The 22,870-nt window shown below is 44.1% G+C and overlaps 1 protein-coding gene across 12 annotated transcripts; it reads right to left on the bottom strand.

Moving 5' to 3' along the window:
* Positions 1-106: 106 nt before the first annotated feature.
* Positions 107-20,421, bottom strand: NPL (N-acetylneuraminate pyruvate lyase). 12 transcript variants are annotated; one of them, XM_037907189.2, is made up of 12 exons: positions 20,281-20,421; positions 18,750-18,818; positions 14,956-15,029; positions 14,157-14,244; positions 12,593-12,650; positions 11,217-11,292; positions 10,010-10,102; positions 7,021-7,166; positions 6,776-6,822; positions 6,008-6,092; positions 4,033-4,072; positions 107-2,831 (listed from the first exon to the last, which is right to left on the bottom strand). In XM_037907189.2, the coding sequence occupies exons 2-12, from the start codon at positions 18,812-18,814 to the stop codon at positions 2,692-2,694; spliced, it is 912 nt and encodes a 303-aa protein (XP_037763117.1). In that variant the 5' UTR covers positions 18,815-18,818; positions 20,281-20,421; the 3' UTR covers positions 107-2,691. The 12 variants fall into 12 exon arrangements, with proteins under 12 accessions (XP_037763117.1, XP_037763118.1, XP_037763115.1 ...); XM_037907190.2 differs by having other exon boundaries at positions 20,256-20,361; XM_037907187.2 differs by lacking the exon at positions 20,281-20,421 and adding an exon at positions 19,850-20,099.
* Positions 20,422-22,870: the final 2,449 nt, after the last annotated feature.

Below are 22,870 nucleotides of genomic sequence, written 5' to 3'. Positions count from 1 at the left end.
AAGATATTACTAAATTTTGGGAGACTAGAAAACACAGTCCCCTCCTACCCATCCACCTCTGCCCCCTCAAGAGCATTTTTCCAAAGAGGAAATAGAGGCAAATGTCTTTAAGAATGCTTTTATGATCACTGTAAGAAAATATACATACATTTCACTGAAAATGTTAAACAAATTTTCAGAGGTAAACACACTTTAATATCTGGAGATTTGTATAATCAGACCAATACACACTTTAAAATACCAGGAATAATTTGGGTCTGTTAGAAAAGTTATTCAATTGAAGATCTCATATTTAGATGCATCTATATATTATATTAAAATATGCAGAAATGTGCATAGAGCATTGGAACAGCAATAGAGAATCTCATTTGGATTAGAGAGCCTAAAAACATCAAAGTAAAAGCTTTAAGGAATACACAGTAGAGTTCTCCTAAAATACAGGTAGCTGAATCTGGGAGTGTGCACGGTCTTATTCTTTCCTATGATTTTTGTCATGCTGGCTCTCTGCATGCTTGCTCCAATCAATGGTTGGTTGTGCAAGGAACAGTTGCAAACGTGCAGTGCTCTTTGCTATTTCAGAGGCTACCTTCTTCCATGTTTGACCCACCAGGGAAGCTTACCTACATGCCTTACAGATTCAGGAGAAAAATCATGTCAACCATCTAACTCAGTCAGGACTTCTACAGTTTGTGTTCTGCGAACAGAAAGTGAGATTATTACTGCCAAATTGAAGAAGTTAATGGAAGGTTACTCTCCAGGTTACCCAGAATCCTTGGAAACTAAAATAGCAACAGATCCTCAGACCTGATTCTCCCTGCCTTGCACATGCAGTCATTCTTACCTGTGCAAAGTGGGTGTAAAATGCTACCAAATCAAAATTTTTCAGGCACCTAGATTGTATTGTTTTGCCAAGGTGTAAACAAATACACAGGGTGTAGTGGAACATGAGGTCCAATATGTCTAGAGGGCCCCTTAACATCAGCAATAAATGACATTTATAAGGAGCAGTAGTGCTTTGCATTGCCATGTAGAACCCCTGGTTCAATTCCTGCTCCAGCTCTGGTGCTGCTTTAGCCAGCACATGCTGGGAACAAGATGGAGCAAGTGCCTTCTGTCACAAAAGTTACAATACTTACATTTTTTTGTTTGAGGAAATACAGGGAGAGCAAGAAAATGGAGAAGAGAGATGAAGGGAAAGAAGCTTATGGAAGAAGAGTGTCTTCTGGGAGTTCTGGGCACAGAAACCTGATTCCTTTTACTCAGTGGTAAAAATGGGAGTTTTTGTAGGTTTATCTGACATAACAGCTGCACTAAAATACCAGGCTGAGCAGAACGATGTCATGTCAGAGTACAAGAGACATTACTTCACCCACATCTCAGCATCATAAAAGGTGTGTGGGGGAGGGGAAGGTTGGGACTGTCATAGTAGATGGAAATTCCAGAAGTCAGAAGTCCTTTATAGAGAGAGTCCTCTTCCCTTTCCGGAGGAATTCAGGTTCCTTGCTGGAATTCCTTCTCCTCTTCCATCGGCATAAGTAGTGTCTACGCTGAAGGACTGCAGCTGTAGCATTTTCAGTACAGACATACCCTTATAAGTTTGCTTCGTTAGAAGCATACCTTGCTTTTGTGCACCATAGGGCAGAGGAAATTACAGGCAAAGTTCAAATTTCAATTAACTGAAAATCCTGATGAGCTGAATCAGCAGTGCCCGTGCATTTAATGAACCGCGGAATGCTCTTCAGTTAACCTCTTAGTGGCTCATTAAACGCATGGGGGAATACACTGTTCATTCAGATCACACCCTTGGGGATCCACAATGTAGTTAAGAGAGGTGGAATAGCTGCAGGAGACAAGAACCTCCCTGGTGCTGTTTGAGCACTTGCTAGCACTGACAGCTGTGGGGGAGGGAGCCAGCCAGCCAGCCCCCTCAGTACACTATTTGTACTGGTGCTTGTGGAATCCTGGGCTGTCAAGAAGGCTCCAGTCTCCTACAGCTCCTTACCCTCTACCTCCTTCCTTTTCCTTTTCCCTCTTCCATCCTCCTCTTTGCCTCCCTTCCACCCCCCCCCCCCACCCTTTCATTCTGTAGTGATACCAGATCCTTTTCTCCCCTCCTCTCTCGGGGACTGGCATCACTGCAGAATGAAACAGTGGCTTTGTCTACACTAGAGCCACTCAAGTGGCACAGCTGTGGCACTGGAACTGTGCTGCTGTAGCATCATAGTGTAGACGCTTCCTACAGCAACAGAAGAGGGTTTACCTCAATGTAGGTAATCCACCTCTCCGAGAGGTAGTAGCTAGGTCAACAGAAGACTTCTTCCATTGACCTAGCCACGTCTACCAGAGAGGTTTGGGCATCTTAACAACGTAGCTAGGTTGACCTCAATTTGAAGCATAGACCAGACCTGTGAAATTGCAGCTAAAAATAGCACTTCCATTTATCTGAACACCTGGTTATCCAAAGGTCTCTGGTGTCCTCCAGGTCATTCAGATAAACAGAATTCACCTGTATTATAAAGGTTCCACCTTTGGGTAATGCTAAAGGAAAGAAAGCAAGACACGGGCTAGCAAGGCCATCCCTGACAGGAAACCACTTATTACTAGTTCCTGAGAACACTGAGTGATGAATCACAAAAGCAGAGGCCCCAAACCTCCAGATCCATATTCATATCAGATCAACTGCTGGGACAGTCACAGAATCAGGCTCGCCATTTTAGCTTTTGCTTTCTCAATAAAATCCACAGAGGCACTCAGGAGCGGAAGTCGTGGGGGACCCATTGGAATCCCTGAGGTAAAAGTCATGACTGCTTTAGTCTGTGCAACACCAAAACCTAGGCAGACAAAAGAAAAAAGCAAGTTACTTAAATATATCACTTAAATAAAAGACAGTCACTACAGGGGGCTCCAAAATCCCAACCACACCAACGATTCCATCTCTTGTGAAATCCTGGAATATGGCCAGAGTTTAAATTCCCACAAGGGAGAAAGATGTAATTAGCAAGTGATGTTTGCAGACAGAAAACAGAGTTAATATCCATCCTGTATTACAGTACCAACTGCTCTTACCTGCCCATATTTTCCTCCAAAATGCCCCAAGCACAATATTTCCTTACTAATACATGCTTATGCTCTGAAAAGTGACTCTAAGTGTGGCTTTGGGAGGGTTCCCATACTTGTTTTTCCAGGACTTCCAGATCAAATTAGGGTCATCTTTATAGATAAGATGTATCATCTAACTCTCAGCCCAGAAAACAACCTAGGAACCAAAAGCCCAACCATGTCCTTTGTGGTTTACATATAGTATCAGAAGATTCTATAGTTAGAATTCAGTTAATAGTTCTCTTGATTATATGCAAACCAGAAAGAATCTGTCTGTCTCTCCCCAAAAGCAGTGCTGGCTCTGCAGAGTTATCAGGAGAAAACATGTATTTTTTCCAGCAAAGTCAATAGATATAGTTTTGAAAGCACAAGGGGACTAGGCCTGTGATGTAAAAACACTTATTTTTCTCATAAACAGATTTTTAGATTCTTGAGCCCGATTGTCCTCTCACTTACACCACTTATACCTGTATAAAACTCCACTCACTTGAATGGAGTTACTCTTAAGTTATACCAACATAAGGGAGAGGAGAATCAGGCCCCTTGTGCTTTGTCATTAGGGCACTTTACTATCTTGTCCGGGATTGAGAACACTCAGTAACAATGACACCGAGAGTGGACTTGGGAAGAAAAACAGAGTCAGGATAAACAAAAAAATTTATTTACTTAGAAGTTGGGGAATTTGTCAGAGAGCCTGGAGAAAGGAGGGAAGAGTGAGTGGAATCTTTCTGGATGTGCTTTGCCAGCTCAGTCATTGAACTCCCAACTGCTGATAACTCAAGCAGCAACAGCAGATGTGAGGTCTCTCTTTGCACAAGATCTTTCAGAAGGGAGCTTCTCAGGTTGCAGGGACCTGGAAGCTTCAGTGAATCTCATGGATTTTCAGTCCCTCTTTTACAACACAGGGAGGGAGGAAGATATTGCAGCACCTACCTAGTTTGAACACAAAGCTGAGAAATTCTCCAGTACAGAACTAGAAGAGAAACAGATAGGATAGATGTCTTGTAAATATGAAGAAGTGAATTAAAAAAATACTAACAGCTCTGGATGTTTGTATAACAAACCGTTATATACAAGACAAAGGGAAAGTTCCCAGTACATTTGGCATGCCTTCTTAAGCAATCAACCTACTATATCCCCAAAAGTACAATATCACACACAGCTCCCACCCCCCAATGAACCACACCCACTCAGGCCATCCTTATTCAACTTGGCCCCTTAACACAACAGTCTGAGGAAAGTGGCATACCATGCCCTTCTGGACTTCCAGAAAGGAAGTCCTTTCCAGAGTAGAGGACCCTTTGTTGAACATGGACCCCACCCTCCTGCCACCAGTCCAGCAGGAGTGCCCCCAGCTGCCCAAGACTGTGATAGAAAATTGTGTATCATTTGCAGATTGACTTCACCATTGCTCAGCCCTCCTGACTCCTCTAGATGGCCTTTGACATGTAGAGTAAGAACAGTAATGGCATAGTGACCTGTGAAACCCTGCATGATGGAGAACCCTCAGTACAGAATGCTATTGCCTACTGTTAACCAGGAAGAAAGGCACACAGCCACCCAAGAATGGATCCATCTACCCCTGCTAGGGGCCTCAGACATGTCAGCAATGCCTTGTGGTCAATAGGATCAAAGGCAGCTGACACAGCTAAAATAATCAGCATGTTACCCAATCTTCATTCATTCCCAGGCAAAAAGCAACCAATGTAATCAGTGCAGTATCTGTGCCATACCCAGACCTGAAGCCAAGAAATGCAAGAGAATACCAGATCCCACCATGGCCTTCTCAGATGTTCCCCAAAATGGGAGATTCAGCACAGGCAGGATTATTTACATGAGGCAATAGTTTCTTGAACAGAAGCCTCAATAATGCCATGGAGGACTCCTGGCACCTTTCTTTCTTGAAGGAAGTTGTTGACAATCTCAGTCAGCAGTAGACTTGGTGTCTCTCCATTGTCTTTTACCAGCCAGGAAAAACATGAGTCCAGCTCACAGGCTGCACCCCAAAACTACATCATTCGGTTGTTACAATAATGCTCCCTCCCCTGCGTCCCAGCAGGACAATACCGTGCAGGTTGCTGTAATTCCCTTTCAGGCAGAGAGCCCAATCTCAGTTGTGGGGGAGGTGGAGGGGAAGCGGGAGAATATAGACAAGAAGGAAAGAGGTGATGCTTGGTCCAGCCTAACCCCCTCCCTCATCAGTTGCTTGTGGGGAAGGGAGAAGAAACTGCCAAGACTGGTTAAAAGTGGGTGGAGTGGACAATGACCCATCTAGAATAGTTAAAAAGAAGACTAGGACCACCATCCCTTAAAAGATATTGGGCATGAAGACTTATAGATGGAGAGTATTTGAATGGTGGTTATCAATCAGCAAGGAGGTGCTCAGCCAGGTTAGAAAGGCAGGAGGCAGTACTCCAGACTAGTCAGCAGGTAGGTGTGCGCACATGGACAGGAAGGGAAGAGGAAGGAGGGTGGGTGAGAAGAACATTGATTGGAAATGGGAGAAGAGGATCCTAGAACAGGTTGTGCCTAAGCCAAAACATACATGTGCATGTATGTGACTGGGGGTAAACAAACAGATGTGTCTGGACTAGACTGTTTATGAGGGAAGAGATGGACAGTGCCCATTCCACACAGGGTTTGGGGGCTGAAGGGGAGGTTACACAAGGGGAAGATAGGTGAGCTGTGCCTTGGCTAGTTAAAATAGCAGGGTTTGTGCCTGGAACAGTTTCAGAAAAGGGGAACTGTGTACCAGACAAACAGATTGTTCGTGGGTGAGCACAGTGGTTAGAGAGATTAGGTGGATAAAGTGGTGGTGGTAAGCCACAGACAATGAATGCCCAATGAAGAGAAGTTTAAGGGAGTGGAGAGAGGACACTCCCACTGTGAGCAGGTGAAGATGCTGTACCTGATATTGTTGTGCTAACGTGAGGTCTTGCTTTGCAAAAGCCTCCAACATCAAGTTGTTTTTTTTGCCCAGGTAGTTGTATGTGCTGCCAAAAAACCAAAGTAAACTCAGTTATGCAAAGAGGTGCTTAGAGCAGCCACTGCAACCAGAACAAACAAGAAGTCCGAGGCTTTCTAGTGCAATATTTTATTTTCAGAACGTAATCATTCTGATCTAGAAATTCCACGTGGTTTGAAACATTGTATATAGTCGAGCCTTAAAAGGATGACTGCTCCCAATGAAAGAGTTACAATTAAGTGTTCTCTTCCCATCATCCTTTACAAATGACATTGTTCCCCAGAATGGCTAACTGATTTTTTGTTCTTGAAAAAACAATCACACTTTGTTTACTTGTCACTTGTGTGATTTATGTATTGTACACATGAATTGCAATGTGGTACAGTAACTCATTTACGCTTCCTCAGTGGGGAAGGAAGCATGGTCTAGTGCTTAAACACTGACCTGGACCTAGGTTCAATTCCCTTCTCCAGCACTGACTTTCCCCAAGATCACCCAGAAATCTCTTAGTCTCTCTGAACTTCAGTTCCCCATCAGTAAAGAGGGTAACAGTCCAACCCTGCCTCACAGCAATGTTGTGAGGATAAATAAATACATTAAATCTTGTGAGGCACTAAGGATATTACAGTAATGGGGGCCATATAATTACAATACATAGACAGATAGTGGTAAATATGGCAACAAATGGGGCAGGAATGCAAAAAGACTGACCTTCCAACGGCCCCAGATGCTCCCATTGCCAGTGCGCTCAGCAGATGCTAGTTTGTGGGGGGGAAAAAAGCATTTTACTTCATATAATAAAAAGCAAAGGAAGAATGAGCAGTAAACTCGCGGTCCTGAACATGGCTAGAGTTCAGTTTTGCACTGGGTAGTAGTTGTTCAGGTTGGAACCAGGATGTGGCTTAGCATAAGCCACATGGTTTTTAGGGGAGATCATTAGAAGTAGAGCCCCTTACCTCATCCACCCCATAGAGTAGCACAAACTGCTCTTTGTGGTTCTTCACACACTGTGCAAAGTCCAGGAGGTCTGTGTCACTGAACTTCACCCCCTGGAAGGTGGGGATCTGTTCTTTTATCCCATCCAGCAGCTCCTCAACACGAACTGCACAGAACAACAATCTCACGTCAAGAAACACATCCCAGTCACATAAGACGTCCCTGATTTCCTCCCCAAAAGGGTCATCATTGTCATTCAAGCCTTACTATTCTTCATTTGAAGAGAGTCAGGTCCCTCCCCTCCCCATCCCCTTACACAAGGTAATTAGAGGCAGACTTGTTGCTTTCCAACATTTTCTTTATGGTTTAAATGTAAGAGCTTGGTTATTTAAATAGCTTGAAAGGAACCAGTAAAGTAATTCTGGAATATATGAAGTGATAAACAAATGCCTGTGAGGAGAAACGTACCATTGATATAGAATTGTCACTACCCCCTCTCATTTATACCTACTTCCATGTTACATACTTGCTGCTTATTGACAATAAGCAAGATCATCATGTGGGACACATGCACATCTAAGCTGAACAGCTTCTATAATTCTGCCACCAGCATTTTCTCCCCCTCCCCCCAGCCCCCCTGTCTATTTCCTGGCTTGTGCCCTGTTACACAGCAGTGATTTCATTAGTATCTATCAGATGTCTTATTTTCTTCTTGATTATTCATCTTATCAGTTCAGAAACTGAGAAATACAGTTGGATAAGCAGTTCAGAAATGAACTGTCAGCTACACTTTAAAAATATATTCAAAGCGGCTATGCGATCTGGTGCTTAGAGCAAGGGAGTCAATAAAAACAAAAACAACCAAAAAACCCAAACAAACACCTTAGGTTCAATTCTCAGCAGCTAACCACCTATGGGCTTATCTACATTAGAAAAAATGTATTGTGGCTGAATGGGATTAGCACTTCAGTTACCTAACCAAGACTTTGCTGTCAGTACTGAGCAGCACAGTGGTGGTCATTGCGGTCAGTCAGGTGTGGTGAAAGGTTGCTGGAACCAGGGTTTAACCATGGTTAGTGACATGATGTTAAACATAACCCATCCCGGTCTACACTGGTCACAATGTCATAGTCAGCATCAGTTCATCCTATAGACTCATAGGAGTGTAGGGCTGGATGGGATCTCAAGAAATCATCTAGCCCAGCTGTCTACGCTGAGGCAGGACCAAGTAAACCAAGACCATCCCTGACAGGTGTTTGTCCAACCTGTTCCTAAAAACCTCCAATGTAGGGATTCCACAACCTCCCTGGGAAGCCTGTTCCAGAGCTTAACTACCCTTATAGTTAGAAAGGGTTTCCTAACATCTAACCTAAATCCCTTGCTGCAGAGTAAGCCCATTACTTCTGTACCTACCTCCACTGAACATTGAGAACTGATCAGTCATCTTGGTAATGGCACTTAACATACTTCAGGTGTTATCAGGTCCATCCCTCAGTCTTCTTTTCACAAGACTAAAACATGTCCAGTTGTTTTAACTTTTCCTTAGAGGTTAGGTTTTCTAAACCTTTACCATTTTTGTTGCTCTCTTCTGGATGAGCTCTAATTTATCCACATCTTTGCTAAAGCATGATGCCTAGAACTGGACACAGTATTCCAGCTGAGGCCTCACCAATGCACAGTAGAGTGGGACAATTACCTCCGATGTCTTACATACAACACCCCTGTTAATGCACCCCAGACTCAGATTAGCCTTTTTTGCAACTGCATCACATTGTTGACCATTAAATTTGTGATCCCAGATCCTTTTCAGCAGTACTACCACCTAGCCAGTTATTCCCCATTTTGTGCTTGGGCATTTGGTTTTTTCCTCCCTAACTGTTGTACTTCGAACTTGTCTTAATTGAATTTCATCTGGTTGATTTCAGACCAATTCTCCCATTTGTCAAGGTTGTTTTAACTTCTAATCCTGTCCTCCAAAGCGCTTGCAACCCTTCTCAGCTTGGTGTTCTCTGCAAATTTTATAAGCATCCTCTCCACTCCCTTATCCAAGTCATTAATAAAAATATTGACTAGTACCAGATTGACGACTGACTCCTCTGAGCACCCACTAAATACATCCTCACAGTTTGATAGCAAGCCATTCATAACTACTCTTTTGAGTATGACTTTTCAACCAGTTCCAGACTCACCTTATAGTAATTTAATCTGAACCACATTTCCTTAGTTTGCTTAAGAACATTATGTGAAACAGTGTCAAAAGCCTTACTAAAAATCAAGGTACAATCATATCTATTGCTTTCTCCCCCACCCACTAAGCCAATAATTCTGTCAAAGAAGGAAATTAGGTTGGTTTTGCATGATTTGTTCTTGACAAATGCATGCTGGCTATTCTTTATAACTCTATTATCCTCTAGGTGTTTACAAATTGATTTAATAATTTGTTTCAGTATCCTTCCACGTACTGAAGTTAGGCTGACTGGTCTATGATTCCCAAGGTCCTCTTTGTTCCCCTTTTTAATAGATAGGCACTATGTTCACCTTTCACCCATCATCCATGAGTTCTAAGATAATTGCTAATGATTCTGAGATTGCTTCAGCTAGTTCCTTAAGTACCCTAGAATGAATGTCATCAGGCCTGGCTGACTTGATCACATCTAACGTATCTAAATATTGTTTAATCTGCTCTTCCCCTATTTTGGCTTGAGTTCCTTCCCTCTTGTTAATATTGTGTTGAGTGTCTGGTCACCATTAACTTTTTAAGTAAAGACGAACAAAATAGGAATTAAATACCTCAGCCTTCTTGATGTCAGTTATTAATTCTCCTTCCCCACTAAGTACAGCACCTACCTGACCATTCAATCCCGTTTTGGTGCAGTAACGTTTTCTAACGTAGACAAGCTAAATTTGTTTTCAGATTCTAGATTCACCAACTGTTTTCTGAGTGAATCCCTTGAATGGGGAAAGTGTGCGTGTACTAGGAGCAAAAGTCGCTGAATGAGCAATACTTACTCTTTACACCTGTTAAAGGAGGAATGTGATAGTAATAAAATGGAATGCCAGGGGCTTCAGATGCAACTTCCCGTAAGAAAGCAACCAATGTATCTGAAAAGAGGCAGTGAAAGAAGGCAATCATACTCTGAGGCAAGAAAAGGAGGTCATCCACATAAAGTGGAGTTCAGGTTCATAGACTTATCAGCAATCCATCTCTAAGGAGACACTATTTCTCCATCTCTTCTGCACTTAATAGGTGCAAAATATAGGAACTGGGTACTATGCTTTTAAAAGTTTGTGAGCCCTCTAAAGCTTTTCCACCGTCTAGGTTTCAGAAGCCAACAGAACAACAGTGTATATATGTAGCTAGGCCTTGAATGGTGTATAAGGTTAGTAGATCATTTCAAACCCACTGGGCCAGTGTAGTTCCTTCATATTACATGTGTTGTATAAAAAGCGAAGACACAACAATAGGTTATTTCATTTTGGGCTAATCTGATGAATTGATAATACAGAGTTTTACAAGCTTCTTTCACACAGCTCTATCATTTACCCTCAGTTCTGATCTGTTCAACAAGTAGTTCTGCACCTCACAAGTAATACGCACTGGCCCTGTTAATCCACTCCTGTGCTTCAGCAGAGACTGTCAAATCTGCCTTTGTAATGAATGCAGTTTGGTGTGTCCAGTAGGCATCAAGAGATCGTCAATTAGCTTCACTTGTGACCAACACCAAATACAAAGTCAGTTTGTGACGGGGAAATGTTAGTGCATCAGCTACCTGTTCAATGAGGCACCACCCTCCTCTCATTGCAGTTGGGCTGCATCTCATGTTTGTACAGCTCCAAACGCACCACTGGCATTCAAACAACGTTATTTCCAGAAATGGTTTCCAAAAGAATGTCCATATGACCGTGAGGACGGGGACACTGAGCCAGAGCAGCAGAGGGTAAAGGAGGAGCCTATAACACAGGACCTATGTTAAAACTCAAGAACCTGCCCTCTCTGAAGAAACTCCAAGCACTATGAAGGAAGTTTTATCATTGAGGAACCATATAGCAAAGATACAGATACTCTGTGACCAACTACAGCAGCATTGCTGCCACAGATCTCTAAAAAACATGACCTCCCTTTACCATATCGTACTGCTGACAGTCTGAATGTGTGGTAAACTGCAGAAGAAAAAGGGCCTCTGTGGGTGTGATGGCCACAGACATCTCTGCTCACCTTTGTTTGTAGGTTTGAAAAAAAAGGGGGCGATCCCAGCGATACCACTGGCTCCTATTGCAGCTGCATGTTTGGCCTTGATAGGAAAGAACAGAATGTATCAAAGGTTCATTCACTGCACGTGTTTCTATCATGCACATAGTGAAGAACCACATCAATCCATTCCACAGCTACAAATTAAACCCTTAAGCAAGCTGTACATTATGGAACAAGTTCAGACATGAAGTTAACGGGAATTGTGCTAGTCTATGCCAGGGATGAAGAGACCCTTCCATCAATGTAATGCACTACCTCTGTTTCTAAACAAAACACATATCTATTACCTCTGCCTGATTAAATGAATGGTCCTCCGTCCTTACAGCTCCCACTTCCCAAGAAATAGGATAGCATCACTGACCCCATTGTACACATCAGGAGACAGAGACAGGTTAAGTGACTTGCTCAAGTCACACAGGAAGTAAGTGGCAAAAGCAGGGAATAGAACCCTGCTCTCTGGCACCATCAGGTTCTTCAAGAATTTTCCCTTCCTTCAGCTACTACATGCCTTTAAGATTCCCACATGCCCTGAAGAAGTGTCCAGGAGTGGACCATCTGGGCCTGAGGGAACGTGTGTGTGTGAGTGAGAGCAAGAAAGCGACCCACAGCAAAGTGATCAATTCAATTTACAATGGTCATTATATTACCGAGATGAATGGGGCTGTTCACGTGAGGGGCGTCAGGTCACATTTGGAAGGTTCCTCCCCTTCCCCCAACTAAAATGGTGGGGGAGAATCTATTTTTAACATAGTCTGTGTTTGTACAGCACCTACTGCAATGGGGTCCTGGTCCATGAAAGAACATCCTAGGCCCTGCAGCAATACAAATAAATTCTGCATAACCTGACTGAGCGGCCCAGGAGATGCTAGTAGAGCAAGCCAACTCAGTTTGATTAGTTCCTATGCTTGTGTGCTCAAAGACTCAGGGGTATGACTACACTGATAAAATACCCATGGCTGGCTTGGGTCAGCTCACACAGGCTCACTGGGCTTGGGCTGCAGGGCTATAAAACTGCAGTACAGACATTTGGGCTTGGACTGGACGCCAGGCTCTCGGACCCTGTGATGTGGGAGGGTCTGAGAACCCAGGCTCCAGCCAGAGTTAAAACGTCTACACTGCAATTTTATAGCTCTACAGCCCATGCCCTGTCAGCTCGAGTCACCTGACCCAGGCCAGTGTTTTATTGCCTGTAGATGTACCCTCAGGACCAAGACAGCATAACATGGAAAAAGAGGTCAGTAAGTGCATAAACTCAGAAAAGAAAAGGGGAACCAACCCACTCATATGTAAAGTTATGGAAAGACAAAGGAAGAAGGCTAAGAAAAAATTCACACACGCACCAGTTCCTTTGCTTCTGGTAGACTTAATGCACCCACATGAATGATCACATGATCCAACCTGCAAAAGAGAAAGATTGCTGTTTATTTTTTGGTTTGTGGGAATTTAAATGTGGGGGAAAGATGCCAGACAGACAGTCTGGGTCCACACAGCAGATACTCAGTGGAGTGGATACAAACTAAAAGGGATCTAGAAACAAAAAGTTTTAGAGTACAGCAAAAAGTTCAGCCACACATCCAACACTTCTTCCCAGTTCCCTCCCCCGCCCAGAAGTGTTCTCAACACCCTGATCCCACAATCTTATTTCTGCAGCTCTCTCAGATCCTCATCCGCAGAGCTGCCACATGCTTGGCCAAGTGATCTTCCTGAAGCAGTGGGCCAGATTCTCCCCTGCTTTCCCCCTTGTGTAATCTCTTCCCCTATGTAAAGGGCTAATCATTCTGATCTGCAACATCAGACACCATTTTGCACCAGTAGAAATGAATGCACCAGGTACAAGGCTGTGGAGAATCGTGCCCACTGTATGCAGCAAGCTTAGAAAGAATCACACAGAGTTGGTTAAAAAAAAAAAGTTAATTTTTCATGGGAAATTTTCAAAATTCTTTTTCCTCCCTCTTAAACTTTCCATAGGAATTTTTTGAGTTATTCAACAAACCACCCCCAAAACAACAACAACACCCAAATCCAGAATTTTTTTAACTCAAACTTGAACAAAAATTACCAAGGCACCCCTACTTAAAGGAAAATAACCCCCCCCCCCCATTTTTGTTTCCCCCCCCTTTCTCCCTCCAAACAAAAGCACAGAAAGTTTAAATCCAAAAGAAAATCCAGGGAAAGCTTTTTCCCCTCTCTGTCACTTGTTTTCCTTTTCACTGTCCCTTCCCCACAATTCCACTCTCCCCCTCCCCATATCTCACCCCCCCAACTCACTTTTAACAGGGACGTGAGAGACAGTGCAAAGGCGAGTGATATGAGAATATGCAAAACATCCAAGAAGAGGGATGGTCCAGTGATTAGAGTTGTAACGTGGGACTCAGAAGACATGGGGCCAATTTCCTGCTCTGCCACAGATTTCCGGTGTGGTTGGGCAAGTCACTTAGTCTTTCTGTGCCTCAGTTTCCCCATTTGTATAATGGGGATAATAGCACTGCCCTGCTGCACAGGGGTGTTGAAAAGATAAATACATACAAAGATTGTGAGGCTCTCATGCCTGTGTTAAGGCAACATAAAAGCAGCGAACAGATGGTCTCATTTTCACATCCCTTATTACTTTCCCCTTTCCCCAACTTAAGCAATAGGAAGAGGTCGTTTTTCAAAACCGCCTCTCTTCCACATGCCTCCATAAGCATTAGGGCAGGAGGCGTCCCAGAGGCCTTCCCCCTCTAAGCAGTATGGAGGGAGGCTGATGACAGCCACACTTTTCTAGTCACTTATTTTGACAATACCAGCAACATCTTGATAAATGGGCCAGGGAAAGAAAATAGGGGAAGTAATTAGAGGGTACAGCCTTTGCTTAGACAAGCAGTAATGTCTATGTGAACAGACAGGTTTCCTTAGGCTACTCACTTGTTTTTCCCTTTGGTCACCCACTCCTCTGCCAGCTGCTTCCTCTCCTGGGTGCTCAGTGCCAGCCCTTCTCCTGTTGTGCCATTCACTGTTTCAAACAGAACACAACACACCCTGAGGCCTGGCCTACACAGAGAAGTTGCACTGGTTTTACTAAAGACCATTACTGAAATTTAAATCACACAAACTAACCCTATATTGGACAGTTGTAAACAGGTATGCAAGTCCAAACAAGGGTTTGTGCTGATTTAAATAAACTGGTTTTTAAAGTGCTTTAGTTAAACATGTGGAATTTGTGTATGTGTGTAGAGAAGGCCTATAGCACTGAAAGAGTTAAATGCATATGCCCTCCCAAGCCAACACAATCAGAAAGGAAGAAACCCTTGTAAGAGGACAATGGACTTGAAGCTCATTTGATAAAGGTGCCTACTGAATAAATATGATTTGAATAAATGCATCTCTCTCGTATCCAGTGTTGTCTATCAGGTGACCACATCTTCCCCAAGCATGTGAATAGAATAATTCAGATGGGTCTTTTCTGTCACTGCTTTGATCCTTCTTAATGCCCTCATGTGGCATTGTCTAGTAGTTGTCTCTGCTTCCTTCCCCACTCCAGTAACATTCTCATCTTCTGCTCTATCCTGTGCATAACTGGGAGTTTGGGCAAAAACAGATTCCTAAAGAATAGGCTATGATTTCTTCCACTTAAGTGCACATGCTTAGAATGCTCCCATCCCCATATTCCATTGCATCACAGCTCTTGGCTGACAAGAAGCACAACTCACTGCTTAAGACTTACCAAAAACGTTCTTCACACCCTGCTCTTTTACAAGATAATCCACATATTGCCCAATCACAGAGAGGTTAATTTCTCTGAAAAAGAAAGAAAATAAAAAGGGGGAGAACAGAAACGTGTGTGTAAGGAATCCCTGACCAAGTTCAAGTTCTAAAAGGTTTCCCTCTAATACCCTAGAGGGGTTGGGAATATGAAATCTAGTTTAAAAAAAAAAATTTCATCTGCCCACTTCCTGAATTGTGGACACCTCTACACATAAAGCTTCTGAACAGCGTATTTGGGGCTGAGAATGCCAGATTAGAAAGTGTCCTGTATGTGAGGCCTAAATTGGGGTTCCTAGAGCATGAGATTCACAGAACTAGAAGACCCAGATCTTCAGTGATCAGAACCACTAAGCTTCACATGTTCTATTATTGCTACAATATATTAATGTCTTTTAAAAAAATATTGAAGACTTGATAGGAATACTCTATTTTTCAAGTTTACCTGATTCTGTCTCTTAACCACTGCCCTTCTGAGCACACAGCAGCCACCAGGCTGGCTCTGACTTCTGGAAAGCGCTACAGCAGAGGTTCTCAAACTGTGGTCCGTGAGCTCCATCCAGGTGGTCTGTGGATAGTTCCCCCTAAGGTGCGCGCCTGGGCGGCCACACACGAGAGAATGAAAGGCCACCCACCTAATTACTGGAACCGCTGAGAAGACGCACATGTAAGGTGAGGTGGTGGCCTTGGCGGGGGGGAGGGAAGGGGGAATAGGAGGTAGGGGGTAGTGGGGTGAGAAGAGGGGGTGGAGGGAATGTAGGATGCGCAGGGCTGCGGCGGCCAAAGAGGCAACTTTCCCCAGCTCCAGGGCTGCTGGGGAGAGATCTCCCTCCTTCCCAGGCCCAGCTCGGGGGCTGCCGTGGCAGGGGAGAGAGGGCACATCCATCATGTTAGAAAGGTAAGATTACTGATATTAAAATATGAGTGTGTTTTTATTTGTAGACCAAAAAAAAATTTTTTTTTATATAGCACTTTTATCTAAAGTGCTTTACAATAGTTAGCTAATGATACAAACCACATTTGGAAAGATCATTAAGTGGTCCGCCGAGACCCTCAGCAATTTTCAAGTGGTCCGCGAAAAAAAAAACGTTTGAGAACCACTGATCTAAGGAACATTGGGTAAGCCCGGAATAAAGCGTAGCTAGAAAGGATACCAAGCTTAGTTATGTTTTAATGGCAGGTTTGAAACTAGTAGATTGTCAGACACCAAAGTCTCCAATCCCCAACAGGGTTCACTCAGGCCTTCGGAGGTGGAAAAACAATTCTAAGAAGTTTATTGTGGGTTTTTCAGATACAGAAAAACAAACAAGGCCCTTTCTCCCCTGGGAAAACATTTAGTATCTTGTGGTGCTTTAAGACTGCAGGTCTAACTGAAAAGCAACTTGGTAAAAAATAGTAACTATTGCTTTGACAGAGCTATTCCTTTGCGTATTCAGTCATATCTGCTCACTGCAGCTGCAAGCAGAGAACCAAATCCTCAGATGATGTAAATTAGCATCAGCTGAGGACCTGGCCCATACCTTTACAATTTTACAGCCTCTAATCTATATATTTTCACTACTCTTTACTGCTGCTTGCCCTGCAGAACCCCTCCCAGATATTGTATGCTAAATTCCAATCTGTGCAAAGTTAGTGAAAACAATGGGATTGTGCCTGTGTCAATGAGAGGTAGAATTTACTCTGTAGAATGTGTGTTACTGGTGGGGTCACATGAGAGATGGGAAGAGAACAACTCATTGCTCAGGATCCAGGCTTAATCTGCAGAAAGAGTACTTAAAAACTATTATCTGAATTTTAAATGGTACATGCTGAGTACAGAAATCACTGAGACAGACCCTATGATCTAGAGCTGCTCAAACAATGGTGACCTTTTTTATGGAATACTTTTATTAAAAGTTTGAATTTTTGAAAAATCTTGACCAACTCTGCTGTGATCCATTTTTGCCATCACAGAATTAAACAAAGATCAGAGGTAAGCTCCAGCATTCTTGGTCAAAATTGCCCTTACCCTCCCTGTCTGCATTCTGCAGTGTGCTAGATGGTTGCCAGTGCCACCTTCCCACTCCCTGCATCTCACTGGTTTGCTGCATGCTTGTAATTTGTGGAGCACTAAGACATCATTTAGGATGAAAGGCTCAGAGTAAAATATTACAGGAAAAACAGTTTCCCTCCTATTACATTCTTGGATGCTCACCATTTAACCCCCTTAAGGGATGGAATGGGCTGTGGTCTTGGCTTTACCACAACAGAGACAAAACAAGACCCTGTGGGGCAGCCACTTACCTCTGCTACTGAAGATGCTTTGTGAGTTTTTTCTTTCCTATCAAAATACAGTGCCTCATTTCCAGCAGCTCTACCATACTCAGATTATTAAGTGTTTCTTGTATTGTACATTGTAGTTTAAGGAGAATTAAGGTTGGAATGAAACACGCTTGGGTCAAGATAAAAAAAAAAAAAAAATCTGAGCTCCTGATTCAATATCTGCCAGAGGGGGAAAATAATGCAGTGTTCCCAAACAAGATGAAATGTAGTGTTGTTGGTCAGCCATACAGTTCCCTTTGGACATTGGAGTGTGACTCAAAATGCAAACTGTCTAGCTGTCCTCAACAAACTGGTGAAACAGACAGCATGTGTAATCACAGCATCTCTATCAGGTTCAGATTTTAAATTAGTCACCACTAGAACCTTTTAGTTATTCTGACTATGTGGCTAGTGAGCCAATGTCAGAGTGGCAGACGGGGCCTGATTCTCCCTTACACGAAGATCACTTTACACCACTGTTTGGGTGCTCATTTCAGCAACCTTAACCTCAATTTAAAGGTGTGTGGTATTATAAAACAATTTAAAAAAAAATGCATTTTAAAGAAGTGTGTATGTACACACATGGATATTTATTTATAGGCCAAAAGATGTCACAGGATCATGCAGATGTACACATAGCAATCCAGTGTCACCACATGATGGTGTAGTTCTAACTTTCATGCCTCTTTCTTTTAATTCCCCCAATGCCTCCTGACCAATTGTTTGTTGCTGTAAGCCGTTGTGTCTTTTTTGGTAATTAAACTGTAAGCTCTCTTGAGAAGGGAAGCACTATGAACACCTTTTGGGTATTCTAGAAATACAAGTTGTTATTTTTATAAATACACTCTACTACTATAAGTGCTGACAAGTAACTAAGCAAACCATCCTTCATAGTTACAGGATGCAGGCTGTTAAATGGCATCTGGTGGATGTTACTTTGCCCGTTCTCTTTAGTTGGATGAAGAGAGAAAGGGACAGTCTTCATTTTGCTTGTGATAATAAGAATAAGCAGGGCTGGATTCCACATTTATGGCCTCTCAATAACTCCAGATCAAATCTTCTCCGTTTACAAGTAGTAAGGAGTGGTGTAAATACTGACATAGCACTGTTCAAACCTAGATCTCAAAGCACTTATCAAAGGCAGGTAGGGTTGAGCAACTCCATTTTTACAGTGTAACCAACCAGATTTTTTTTTTCCTCTCCTGAGAGCCACTAACCTCTGCTCCCAGGACTTCAGGACTGTAAGGAAGGGGATTAGTCAGTCAAACAAAAGCCTTCACAAACCTCTGTCTTCCTGGCATGTTGAACATTGTTAGAAAGTTTACTTTTTTTTTTTTTTTTTTTGAAGTTGTTGCTAGAAAAGCAAGTAGGAAAGTGTAAGGTTCTGGGAAAAAGTTCACAATACATTAATTGACATTGACAGCAACCCTTTTGGTAGTCAGAAGGAATATTTACCCATCTGGAGTCATTGGAGTGATTGTAGCTGCTATGAGACCCTGCAATCTCTTTGGGGATGCCATTGAGCTGTCGGGAGAAGTCAGAAAGACAAGCAAAATTTCTCTTAACTAGAGACATATATTTTGAGTAAATTCTGTTAATAACAAAGCTCTACAGACAAAGTCCACTTGTTCCAGGCTTTGCAAGTTTCTTTTGAGAAAAACAGATTGCACAGTTTTCTGAGGACCTGTGCAGACATGGTTACTGTAGCAGGCAAGGTCTGCGCATAAGATTAGTAGCACCTGATACAGTTCTAGTTCAAAGGCAGTTTCTCTTTGAATCTCCTGTTTTCACATGTGCATACCTTCCTAAAACATTCACTTTTGGGCCAGACAGTACTTATGTCTGGGTCTCTGCTTGAAGGGAAAATTTCTGGAAGCAAACTCACACCATTTTTGAGGTCTGGGGAGGGAGTGGAAAAGATGCATGTCAAACAATATATAGGGGAAAAAATATAAGCACATTTTTATCAAGGGAGCTAAGCCACCAAACTTTACCCTTCGTATGGGCATAATCTCTGAAGAACTCTATAGCTTCTGCTTGGGTTGGAGATGATGGGAAATTAAGTGATTGAAAAGTCACTTCTGAGCCTGATCGGAGGTCAGTTCTACTTCTCTTCAAATTTACCCACCACTCTCATTATTGTTATTCCAAACATGCCCCCGGCCCCACCCTGAGCCTCTCTCCTCTCTTGGAAAGGTTGGGAAAAGGAAAATTCTTCTCCTGCTGCACAGTGAGGTTTCTGCTATGCTATGCTACCCCTTTCCCAGCCATTGTCTTTGGTGCCTTCGCCTCCAGGACTTTCTCTGCGGCTGCTTCCAACTCTGTCTACAGCATCAGAACAAAACTGATCCAGTTTGTCCCAGTTACATTCCTGAGCAGTATTGGAGGCACCCAGAGTGGTATGTCTGAGGACATAAGACTTCAACCCTGCAATGGTTACACTTGGCTCGGCTTTGGGAGGTTGTCTTCATAACCATAAGGGCTAGAAACAAAACTCTTCTATAAATTAAAGATTCAATTAAGCAGAAGCAGACGGCATTGGCACCCCTACTCACCAACAGAGTGGACTGTGAGTCCTGTTAATGCAAAGCTGCTTTCTAACAGGTTTTGCCCCGAGTACACGTAGTATGGAAATAACTGAAACAGCGCACAGCATAAGCTCTCTTGAGAACAAGCTGATTTGCACATTGGGTGAACAGCTCCAGCCCAGAGAGAACAGCATCACATGAGCCTTACAGGGGATGGGGGAAGGGGACAAAATCTGTTACAACCACACGGCTCAGAAACTCAGTCCCCCCAGGAGCCCCACACACCACCCCTCAGTCACTCTCAGAAAGCTGGTCTGTCTCTTCCCAAGACTCAGCCAATCTGCCCCCCCCCCGCATAAGAATGCGGGTTTCTCAGCTGCCTCCCCAACTCTGCGGAGCCTGCCCCCCGCAACGAGTCTGTTGTCCTGCCCACCCGGCCGGTGTCAGTCTGTCCTCACCAGCGGAGCGAGCCCCTGTGCCCAGCACTCCGCGCTGCCTGCCCGCGACCTCCGCGGCGGTGGCTGGTCTGGCATCCGGCTCGGCCCCCGCGACCCCCCTTTTATGACGGAGCCGGCCAGGAGGCTCCGCGCATGCCCACTGACAGCAGCTGAAGCCCTGCCCTAAGCCTGCTCCCATCGTCCCCAGCCGCAGGGTCCCGCCCCCCCGAGCGGAACGGCTCTTCGCCGGCGGGGGTGCTCCGTGCCCAGGGCCGGCAGGAGGCCGCTGAGCACCGGGAGGTAACACGCGGCCCGCTGCAGACCTGGCTCCTTGTCATGGGCGTGGCCAAAGTCCCAGTCGGGACTGCCCCCCGTCCCCCCCATCGTACCCCCGGCCTGTGGGGACAGTCGCCGTCCCGCCGGAGGTCCCGGCTGAGCTAGGCGACCACGCGAAGGAGCCGGGGGCGGCGGCGCGGTTCTGTTAGTTACAGGTTTTGCTGCGGGCGGGGGGTGATCGCTTTCCGCGGTGGTTGGGGAGGGTGAAGCGGAATGGAAGAAAGGTTGGAGCCAGGAGAGGAAGGGGAAGGAAGAAGGGCAACCACAGCTCGGCGCCCGCCCAGCACTGACCGGTTTTGTCCGCACGGTTGCAGAGATTTGCTTTCCTTCTCTTGCGGCATTTCGATTGCTTGGCTGCCCTACTAACTGTGCATTTCCTTGCGTGTATGAATTACTCATGTGGAATAAGGATCCAGTCCTCACAAGGGGCTTTACCCTACACGGCTAATACGTACTCTCAAACTCCGTCTCATTGCCGTTTTTGCCTGAGAATTTTGTTTTTTATTTATTAAAAAATTCATCCATGAACACTGAACAAGAAATCTGTTTCTGGTGTTTCCATCACTATGTATTTTTTGCACAGGCTTCCTTCCATGCCCTTCTTCTTTTGTCTGTCTCCCCCCCAAACCCTTTTTTTAAAAAAAAAAACAAAAACCCACACTGAATTGGCTGTGTGGTTTTGGAAGTTCCTCCTACCCTTTCCAGGGTACCTTGCTATCTTTTTTAGACATGTGTATTTTGGTGCCATCTGTCATTTGGGGGAAAACAAGACTTATATGATTTAGCCTTACTGGAAACATTAAAATAAATGAATAAATATAGACTTAATGATGTTCCTAACTTTTAAGAGGCAGTATGCTTTTTATGAAGGTAGTACAATTCTAATCATAGAATCATAGAATATCAGGGTTGGAAGGGACCTCAGGAGGTCATCTAGTCCAACCCCCTGCTCAAAGCAGGACCAATCCCCAATTAAATCATCCCAGCCAGGGCTTTGTCAAGCCTGACCTTAAAAACTTCTAAGGAAGGAGATTCTACCACCTCCCTAGGTAACGCATTCCAGTGTTTCACCACCCTCCTAGTGAAAAAGTTTTTCCTAATATCCAACCTAAACCTCCCCCACTGCAACTTGAGACCATTACTCCTTGTCCTGTCCTCTTCTACCACTGAGAATAGTCTAGAACCATCCTCTCTGGAACCACCTCTCAGGTAGTTGAAAGCAGCTATCAAATCCCCCCTCATTCTTCTCTTCTGCAGACTAAACAATCCCAGTTCCCTCAGCCTCTCCTCATAAGTCATGTGTTCCAGACCCCTAATCATTTTTGTTGCCCTTCGCTGGACTCTCTCCAATTTATCCACATCCTTCTTGTAGTGTGGGGCCCAAAACTGGACACAGTACTCCAGATGAGGCCTCACCAATGTCGAATAGAGGGGAACGATCACGTCCCTCGATCTGCTCGCTATGCCCCTACTTATACATCCCAAGATGCCATTGGCCTTCTTGGCAACAAGGGCACACTGCTGACTCATATCCAGCTTCTCGTCCACTGTCACCCCTAGGTCCTTTTCCGCAGAACTGCTGCCTAGCCATTCGGTCCCTAGTCTGTAGCTGTGCATTGGGTTCTTTCATCCTAAGTGCAGGACCCTGCACTTGTCCTTATTGAACCTCATCAGATTTCTTTTGGCCCAATCCTTCAATTTGTCTAGGTCCCTCTGTATCCTATCCCTGCCCTCCAGCGTATCTACCACTCCTCCCAGTTTAGTATCATCCGCAAATTTGCTGAGAGTGCAATCCACACCATCCTCCAGATCATTTATGAAGATATTGAACAAAACCGGCCCCAGGACCGACCCCTGGGGCACTCCACTTGACACCAGCTGCCAACTAGACATGGAGCCATTGATCACTACCTGTTGAGCCCGACAATCTAGCCAGCTTTCTACCCACCTTATAGTGCATTCATCCAGCCCATACTTCTTTAACTTGCTGACAAGAATACTGTGGGAGACCGTTTCAAAAGCTTTGCTAAAGTCAAGAAACTATACATCCACTGCTTTCCCTTCATCCACAGAACCAGTAATCTAATCATAGAAGGCGATTAGATTAGTCAGGCATGACCTACCCTTGGTGAATCCATGCTGACTGTTCCTGATCACTTTCCTCTCATGTAAGTGCTTCAGGATTGATTCTTTGAGGACCTGCTCCATGATTTTTCCGGGGACTGAGGTGAGGTTGACTGGCCTGTAGTTCCCAGGATCCTCCTTCTTCCCTTTT

This window comes from Chelonia mydas, chromosome 8, assembly GCF_015237465.2.
Source record: "Chelonia mydas isolate rCheMyd1 chromosome 8, rCheMyd1.pri.v2, whole genome shotgun sequence".
NCBI classification, from domain to species: domain Eukaryota; kingdom Metazoa; phylum Chordata; order Testudines; family Cheloniidae; genus Chelonia; species Chelonia mydas.
Note: the sequence above shows the minus strand (reverse complement) of the source record. Positions and strands in the feature narration are given on the sequence as shown.